The 10,000-nt window shown below is 49.4% G+C and overlaps 1 protein-coding gene across 46 annotated transcripts in view; it reads right to left on the bottom strand.

Moving 5' to 3' along the window:
- The window catches only part of LOC125957803 (dystonin), a 164,679-nt gene that overhangs the window by 36,525 nt on the left and 118,154 nt on the right, over positions 1 to 10,000 (bottom strand). For 38 of the 46 annotated variants that reach the window (XM_049690747.1, XM_049690748.1, XM_049690745.1 and 35 more), the window contains one exon: positions 9,715 to 9,936. The exons of 4 other annotated variants lie outside the window; for them this stretch is intronic. In XM_049690747.1, coding sequence (XP_049546704.1) covers positions 9,715 to 9,936 — 222 coding nt within the window. Of the gene's footprint in view, positions 194 to 7,330; positions 7,826 to 9,714; positions 9,937 to 10,000 lie in introns of those variants that run through there. 4 more of the 46 variants (XM_049690751.1, XM_049690752.1, XM_049690753.1 and 1 more) reach the window with 4 other exon arrangements.

The raw sequence follows: 10,000 nt of genomic DNA, 5'->3' as shown, positions 1-10,000 counted from the left end.
TGGATGCATCACTACTAACGACACTCAACTCTTTTCGCTTCTTGCCGGTTCGCGACTTTTTCACTTGCTTTCCTTGCTGCTCCTTGCTGCTCATTTTGCTTCATGCAACTGCGACTGCGGCGGCACCGTCTGGGGGAGGGGCCTCTTCCTTTCGTCAAACACAATCACACTATCCTCTTCACCTACTGCTTGCCTGGCTCGGGATGATTGTGCGGTGATGCAAATCATTCAATTACCAACAATCCGGGTGTCTGCTGAGCACGCAACCACAAGGAAGGCACAGGACAGGGCAGGAAGGCACCTTCCTGGCGTGCTCAGCGGACAGAACCGACAGGACACAGGAAAAGGTAGCAAATGGAATGGAATGGCATTCCTGCACGCAACGGATGACGACCACGACGAAGCAACCCTCGAGGGAGGGGGGTGTCGTTTTTTTTTTTTGTAAAATGGTGGCCACCGTTCCGTTTCGCAATTAATTAAATTCGCATAAGTACACCAAAAACTCGCCGGAAAGCAGCGCAGCCCCGATAAGCGGATGAGCACGACAAGGGAAATGTAACTTAGAGGAAGAATGAGTTCTCAGTTGGATAGACATCAGCGTGTTACACCATTATTAGCGAAGCATATGTTTCACACCCCCGTGTACCCCGCCGCGGAGGCAATGCAAACAATTCAAACACATAAACATATGTTCCGTGTCTGCGCGGCGCGTCACCATCTGCAGTCATAACGCGACAGCTAGCAGCGAAAACCAGGTCTTGAATCAAAAGGCATTAAAAATATACGCCAGGCTCCCCGTTCATCGTCGTCATCGTCGAAAGTGAAACACATACGCGTGGCCTCACGCGGTATTCTATTGTCACAAATATCGGTTACACAATCGACGGGACGAAAAGTTCGCATTTCGTTGCTAAAACGCACACCGAACGGAAACAGAAAGCGAAAAGAAGCAAATAAAGAAATGAAGGCCAGTTTCAGCAGCACCGGGGCGCGACACAGCGTAAACGTGCGTCAATGACTGGGCGCCCCCATTTGTGCTGTGTGGCGTACTGCAGCACTTAGTGCACACGGAATTCGCGAAAGACAAACCAGACCACAGCACACACTTGGACTGCGAAAGCAGCGAGAGTCAACGTACTCGCTGCTGCAAGCACATGAATCATACTGAGGGCAGGGCCATTCTCAGGGCAAAACTCTCGAGTTTATCGAATATCGATACATTCCTCGAGCACTGGCCGGAAGTGCTCTCGGCGCAGATACATGCCGCAGCAGCAGCAGCAGACCGCACAGTAAAAGGGCGAGACGATGACTTGCTCTATTCGTTCAACGCTGCAATGTTTGCCGAAGGTTGTGGGATTCTGCGCCAGCTGGTCGGAGTAGGCTGGCAGGTGGTGAGTATGTTGTTTTGACAGAACGGAGCGCTGCCGGCACCGCACCGGGATACTAATACACTCGTAATCCGGTATCTAGGTTATCGGTGCTTTGACAGTTCCACGGTCGGGTATCACGACCACGAGCACATTTTATAGCATCCGGTAGAACGCGTGCTCTAGTCCTCTAGTGGAAGACCGGGTTGCAGGCTATCCTCGTCCGGTATGTCAAGTGGCAAAAGCAACCACTTGGTAGTACGCCGACGAACTGACAGCGAACAGATGTTTTCGCCTTTGCCGTGCCGGCTGCGTGCGTATCGATTGAGAATGAGTTCTTAGAATAAGGTAGTACTCATGATGGAGGACTCAGAGAGCAAACACCGCGGAGCTCTCACTGTAGTGAGATGCGAGCGTTGAGCTCGGAGACTCTTCGTGAAACAGTTTCTTATCGCATATGCTTAGCTTGCAAATTGAAATGCATAAACGAGGAATCAGAAGCTTGTTTCAGTTACATTCTAGACGACACTTTTACCCAGTAAGCATGTCTAGGACGATTTTTTTTTTTGTTAATATAGAAACACTTCCTTATGGTGCATCGCAAAAAATAAATCAGGAATAGAAGAAAATCCTATACCCTATTCAAGGGAAAAAAGGAATGCATCCGCAACAAGCCTTGCAATATCTAATCGTGATTTGGTAAAAACAAAAACTCACGATGAAGGACTTTACACTCTGAAAATTTTGTTTACACGTTTTTAGATCGTATTACAATAGTAAAGGATAAAATAGGATCCTGAAACAAAACTTGATTGTCCAATCCCGGGTCAAGGAAGCTGTACGAACAAATGTTGACCGAGTTTAAAGGATTCATTTCAGAAATATGCGCAAAGAATGTCTAAAGAAAATTATTTTTTGCCTCATTCATAGGAAAAAAATCTCAACTAAACTAAAAAAAATCAATCCACTAAATTGTCCGGATTTTTGTCCCAACCAAATTTGTTGCATGTATCGCTGTATAAAACCACAAAATATTGTTTCTTGCTTTAACGGGTTTTGCTGTTGTTGTTGTTGTTGTTGTTGTTGCTGTTAGAAATCACTTATTCCGTGCGGCCAGATTATAACTGAAACAGGATTTAGTTTGCGGAAAAAGTGCAATAAGAACGTATTGTGGAAACGGGAATCGCTACAAATAATTGATGATCCGATGTCGATGATGACTTGGATTTGGCAATTCTCATTCCGCGTCATGTCTTTTGCGCACGATGATTCAACACAAAACTCGATGTATCGATCATCGGACCTGCTCACTGTTCAAGGTTGGCACGTATTGGCCCAAATCATCCGCCAACCCCGCCCAGGGGGAGGTGGGCTTAGCGCCATCCGCTACTTCTCACTCTATGGCGTCACCTGAAGACCAGGAGTGGTGGGGAAGGGATGTTGAACTATTTTTAAAGCACTACACACACCCATCCGATGAAGCACTTTCGATTGCTTCATTCGTAGTTGTAGTTGATGGTGGTAGACAAACTTTCCGTGAGCACGACCGCCACCCGCTGTGTACCACCATTCGGACTCCGCGTGGTGCCTCGGCCTTGGTACAGGAATCACCGTCGGTGCCATTGGCATCGCATCGATCGAGTCCGGCCCTCGTCGATACACCCCTCGGTATCAAAGGTTGATGAGGAGGTACATTCGGATGGCGCCATTTTTGCTACTTCTACTGCTGCTGCTGTTGTTTACGATTATGAAGTGCCACTTACGGTGACCTTGGGCGAGCGGATGGGAAGGCTTTTTAGCCAGCTTGCCACGGATCAGTGCATCAGACAGACGCAGCGACAAGAGACAGAACCGCAGGTCGGAGGTAGAAGACGAAGAAGCAGATCGTGAGAAAGCGACGAATTTAACGACATTCGCTGACCAACCTCTCTCCCCTTTTCGACCGAAGGACGACGTCCCTGAGAACGCATCGTCATCGACACTGTGTGTGCGTCATACCGGGGCATTGCTTCTTGGGACGGACACCGCCATGTAACCGCCGGAGTTGTTTCGAGAGACCACCGGACTCCGAGGTTCACCAACCGTAACACGTCCGTTCACGGTGGTGGTGTTCGAAATGTGATATCTGGCCAACTTTCAAACGTGAAACAAGAGCCGGCGAATGATGCTTCGCAGCCAGGCGTCAACCGCAGAGACCCAAGCAGAAGGGAAAGGCCAAAAAAAAAACACAAGAAGGAGAGCCATTTGTAATCGTTCCGACCGAAAAAGGAATGAAGAAGAAGCTCGTCCGACGGCTTGTGCGGTGATAATTGAAATAGCACAACACCATTAACGAGACTTGTGCATCCCCGGCCAAGTAGACGGAGGGCGCACAAAATGCTGTTACAAGTGTGTGTGTGTTGACGAAACATGAAGAACATATGCTGCCGCCACTGCTGGCTAATCCAATTTGGACAAGCTTCATGGTACATATCGCAGTAGTGTCCACCACTATGGTGTCGGCGAGTAGGTCTAGGTGACATAACGCGTTCCGATGACCAGTACACCTGGCGGCAATGAAAGCGAATGAACTCCGGGAACACATTATATTCGCTGCTTGGGTCGGAAGATCGTGCGAATGTTAAGCGCTCATCTTGTACCGGATCTTGCAGCCGGATATTCGTGACCATAACCTCAAAAAAAGCAACCAGGAAAGGCGACTTGGTGCTGGAAGGACTGGCTCGTAACAATTGAGCATTGTTCTCTGTCCCCGAGAAAGCAGACGTGTTAATGGGTGTTGAGGGATGTTGTTGTCCTGTACATTGTCAATCGCCCTCAGCACCTTCTTTAGTTGGTCTGGGGAACCAGGCTCTGTGTGGGGAGTGTTGTGCCGTGGTACAATCACAGTAGGACAACGATTGAACCTTCACAAGATGTTCCTTTACCTCCTGTTAGCCCTCATACAGCAGCAGCAGCAGCAGCAATGCTTCAAACGCTATCGCCATTGTACCGTGCGCGTGTATGAGCTCATCCTCATGATGACAAACCACGGCTCGGCGCGCCAAGCGGGAATGTAGTTCACTTGCCGGATTGTTTACATTCGCGCACTGATAGCGGAGCCTCCTTCCCTCTTCCAGGGCGTGACGTTTGGAACGAACTCAATCGTTTATGGGAACGCGTCTTCTCGACACTTCTTATCAATTCGACAGATTCCGCATGCTGCTGCATGACCTAATGCAGCGCTACGAATGTGCCAGTTCAGCATCAAAATAACACAAAAAATATGGATAAGACGAGAATGTTATTAATGAGCTGCTTTGCTGCTTTTGATAATGTCGCCCAATCAGTTACTAACACTTTGAAGGCTCTTTCACTGAAGCTCAACGACGGCAGGTGAATGCTAGCTTCAAACCTAAGATCACCAGGTCCGCAGGAGAATGCCACACCAAACACACCGCTGTTTGCATTGACCTTGAATTTGATTTGATCATCAGACGAACGATCACCAAGTGTCTCTGCATTCTTATTCTTCGTTTCTTCCTTACGCGTTCTTCGTTTCTGGGGCGATTAGGTGGCTTCCTTCCGTTCCATCCCCTAACCCACCCCTAACATTATGCAGATGGGCGTCTTTTGATGGTTTGATTAATTTATGACCTTGTTGCCGACTGTTGTGTTGCCGTAAAGGTCAACGAAAATGGTGGCAAAAAAAAACAACACGACGATGGCCAACGAGATCCGATCGACCGAGAATCATAATCGTGCAAGATGCTGCTGCTGCTACCCTCGTGTGCTAGGCAGACCAAGGCGAACGAGTGATAGATGGAATAAATTAAAAAAAAAAACGGTCCCCTACGCGCTCGTGTGCGCGCGCTAAAAATTGAGGAATGTTTTCAGGAAAAGCATTCTGGCAGCAACATCACGCACACACACACTGTTCCGGCTAAAAACGCTCGTTCAACGCCGGGGAAACGTGGAAGAGAAGGATTAGAATCCCGGACCAGTCGCTCGAGTTTCATCGCACGCCCTTCAGCCAGGGCAAAAGACGGATTCGCGAAATCGTTTTATTGCCACACGATCTTCCGACGGTGGCGATGTGGTCGGCGACGATCGTGATGTTAATGTGGTGAACCGTTTTGGTGATGCTTTTCACACCCAGACAGGCGAGCAGCAAGTGACATTAATAAATAGGGCAAGCAATTGACGGTCTGCGTGGTTTCACACTTCGTACACTACTTTCGCAGCACACGAGCTGTGGGTGAGCAGACGGGCATCATATAATACGCAGGAACCGAGTGTGCTGTTGGTGATATTGTTGGGGCAATAAAGTGCGATAAAAAAAATAATAAGACGCACAGAGGCATACACTTGGTACTGCTGCGTCTACAATACAAGACTTCATCAAGCGTCAACAAAACTCTCGCGCCTTCTCGCTCGGCCTTATGGCCCCCCCCTCCCCCCCGCGGCGGCGGCGGCGACTCGCGTTATTTGTGCATTTACAGTTTAACAATACGCCGGGCTGCCTGACAAGGGAACCGTGGCCAATATGATGCCTATTCTAAAAATACATCCCCTGACATCATAAGTCGGAGCCCGGTGTCGTCCGCAACATCGATGCCAACGAAAGCTGGTGCGATTGTTGTCCGGAGCCTCTTTAGAGCATACCTCTCTCTGTCTCTGTCTCTCTCTCACTGGCTCCCAGGGAATTCGATTGCCACAATCAGCTGTGTTGGAGGCCATTGATTGCCAACACGCTCCGGGGAGCGTTCCGGTGATAAAAGTGTAAATATTGACCGTGCACACGAGCTGGACAATAATCAATTTTCCATTGCGTTCCGCTGATAAGTCGCTGGGGCTACTGCGATGCTAAGCCACGAATGCCGTGGCTACCAACGGAACGATTGCTCCACACTAATCCCGTCGGTGGGGTTTTCGAGGGCAAGCTTCCAAGTGCATTCGCAAGCACTCGGCTCTAAGGTCGCCACTACGGAGGGGTAGGTTCGTTCATCGATCAACACAGTCCATCGACTACCGCGTCTCTTCTCACGCTGATGCCGTATTTACTCCATCCACGATACGCTCATCACACGAAACGCAAGTGCAACACAAATGTACTCTGCATCGCGAGGCGAGGCACCAAAGTGCAACACCGGCTCACAAGCAATGCCGGAAAACTTCCACCACTTCTACATGCAACGGTTCGGTGGGTTTTCCTGCGGGAGTTTTTTCATGGCCTTCATCACCGTACTGATGTGGTATATCGATTAGCAGCAAGCCTTTTGGGTGGTGGTGCCTCATTATCCCCTTGGTGTATACTGTACGCTGGTGCTATCCAACTCATCTCTACATTTTTGCTTTCCTGTTTTCCACGCATCACGGGGGGGCTACAAATACAAATGAATATATAAATTGGGTTTTTTGGGTTTTTGGCGAGTGCTGATTGTGATGTCGAGAACGGCATGAAAAGTATGATCGTAATTCCCGGCTTCACGATCGTGTTTCGACCACGTGGAGCGCAACCAGCGAGCAAGAGCAAGATCGGTTGGCGTATCAGTCGAGTAGATTATGCTTGAAACACACGCACGAACCACAGCGGAAAACGAAACACAAACAACACGCACGACTGTATTGCTTCAAAAGCATGCTTCCCCATCGGACGGCACAATCTAGAACGGACGGTGGTTTTGCATACGCCGACGGGCGGACGACCTTCACCATCGACCATAGGAACGACTTTAGTGCTCTCCTCCTCGACAACACCACACACAACGCATCAGCACATCATTTCGGGGAGACCGACCGTGCGAGCCGGTTTAGTGGCTGGTGACAGAAATTTAAATAATTTCACTGGCACTCCTCTCGCCACCCTCCCACGACACTATCGAGGGTAGAAGGTTGTTAGACGGTATGACACAACTCCCCCCTGGCGCGCGCAAACACACACACACATAAACCACTGTCGCCATCTATTTTCGACCACTACACACCAAAAACGGGGCCTTTTTCGCGACGGATCGTGCAAAACGTGCCGGGCGGTTCGTTCTCGGTTCTACCTAAGAATGATGCGCGGCGAAAAGTATGAGAAAATCTCCCGGAAAATACACGTGCACGCGCGCGCGCGCGCCTTTGGTTTGAACTTTAAAGAGTAAAACCGCGGAAAAGGAGCGTTTCGGGGATTCGCTGGCGCGCGCGTTTACTGGTTGGCTTCACTATCCCGTCTGAGCCGGTTGGAACCGTCGTGAGGCGACAGACCCCGCTCTATCTTGGTGAGTGCGCCGTGAAGGAGAAGCACTCGTGAGAATGAAAGAGAGTAAGAGCCGGAGAGATCCAAGTTGAAGGGGGTCAAAGAGGCCGGCGTATACTAAGTGATGATACACTATAGTGCCTTCTGAGTGTCTCAATCACTCTTTGCGTTAAGTAGCTGCAGCTAGCTTGTGTATCGGACTGAGTTCTCGTTGATCATCGCATGACCACTGAGTGGGCTAGCAACACATGAGATCTCTCTGTCATACCGGCAATGACATCACACTATGACGAGATCGCCAGTTCCGACGATCGCACACAAAAAAAAATACACGGAAAGGCATATCATTGAAGGCACCCCCATCAGGCCATCGCTGAGTATATAGGGGCCAGGATTTATGAATCGCGAACCCGACGCCAAGGTAGAAGGCGCGCGGGCGCGTGCTCGCGTAAACAAACTGCTTCTTTTTCTTCCGTGCGTTGGCACCTCTGCACCGGCTCTTAAAAGGTGGACCGCCTTCGGACGCCACCGCCATCATGATGTCAGACGCTATAAATATGAAGGTGTACGCCTCAGTGAGCCTCGTGTGCGAGCGAGCCCCATTGGTCTTCGGCCACCAGCGAGCGAGTGAGCTTTCCGCAGGTGCGGGCACAATTAAGCTTCGTTTTGGTTCCTCGCGTTTTACGCTCTTTTTTTTTTGCGCTGTCTTCATTTTATGTGTGCGATGTTGGGGCTCTCCACTAGCGCAAGGTTGAGCACGGTGATGATCCGCTGCTTCTTCGCCGAATGTTTAACCTGCACTTCTCCTTCACAGATGGAATGTTCGAACGATTGGCAAGTGGCGGCAGTCCGCGGAATGGATTTTGCATGCATATGCGCAACGCTCCTTTGCCTTTTGATAACCACGCTGCTGACACCGTGAAGGTTCAACACTGAAATGAAACGTGTTTGGACATAGGATTGAGGGGGTGAGTACTAGCAATATAATATCATTGCTCCAACGCAACCAGCTGGGCTTGCACTGCACGGCACACCAGACGAGATCGAGGTCCATTTGCTGACGTAAGACCTGCCACAAGGAGTACCACTTCTCAGAGTAACAGAGATCGTAAAATTCAATGACAAAAAATCACGTCCACTACCGTAGCATTGTGGTGAGGAGCATGATGTCAGCGCCAGTGTGCTGCCATAAAAGTTCAAATTACAAATCCATTTTTTCGTTTCGTTTCCATTCTCCGCTAGAGCAGATCACATGCCCTGAAGGGGCAACCAGGAAAACGAGATTCTACATCAATGAATGATCAACGCACCGCACCGCATACCCTCTCAATCCTGTTAAGCGACCATTAGCAGAATATCATTCAAACGGATTCGCGCACGCCATTGTGTGACATGTCAAGCGCCAGCTGAGAGATGTCAAGCGTTAACGTGATAATTACAAATCCAAACATGCTTTGGCAGGTACGCTAATGACACTCGGGATGCCATCCGAACGATGTTTGCCTGTAGTATACGTGGAGTATGTGAAGAAAACAAAACGATCTCGAGTAAAATTCATTCAAAAATGGCGCTTTTTGCGTGCCACGTTTCTGCAGAGATATTGTGCAAACATTCGAATAGAGCCACGCGCGCACGTGAAGGTGCTGGCGTCGCCTGCAAGATGCAAATTCCTAACCCGATCCCTCATCATCTATCCCCTTTTGGAGGTGATGATGTCACGTTCAAGCATATCGCCGGACCGCGCCAGTAAACATCTCGGTTGGCAGCAACCGAACGTGAAGTAGTTCGTTTTCACGAAACGAAGCGATTGACGAAACGAGTAGAATCAACAAGGTGACATTTGGCGGGAGCGAGCGAACAAAAAACTGGTTCTCTGTGATCCGAACGCGAATGAATTCTAATCCTGTTGCGGGGGTACCAGAATTCTCACCGATGTTGAGTTTTGAAATTTTAACGTTTTTCTCAACCATGCCGCATCGGCATTGCCGCATCGTTAATCAATGCGAACCACATGCAATTCCACACTATCACACCGTGACAAGCGATCTGGAGATAATTTTAGGTAAGAATTTCGGTTTAAAGGAACATAAATAATTAGAACTTAGCAAAGCTGGCTAGTGTACTTACCAATCCGTCCGCGCCATTCACCTCAATAGCCGTCTTTAGCCGCTGGGTCAACTGCTCAAAGAGTGACTCGAAACGGCTGTTCAGTGTGTCGAGCCGCTTCGAGTACACCTCGGTCGCACCGGGATCGGCATCTGCGGGCCGCAGATCGTGCCGTGGAGGCGAAAAGCTGGGCCTCACCTCCGTCAGCCAGTCGATATAGTGGACACATTTACCGTCATAGATCTGTACGCATTATTCCGCGCACGCAAATAGATGCGGTTCGGCGATTTTCGATTATTTTTACATA

This window comes from Anopheles darlingi, chromosome 3, assembly GCF_943734745.1.
Source record: "Anopheles darlingi chromosome 3, idAnoDarlMG_H_01, whole genome shotgun sequence".
Classification (NCBI taxonomy): Eukaryota; Metazoa; Arthropoda; class Insecta; order Diptera; family Culicidae; genus Anopheles; species Anopheles darlingi.
Note: the sequence above shows the minus strand (reverse complement) of the source record. Positions and strands in the feature narration are given on the sequence as shown.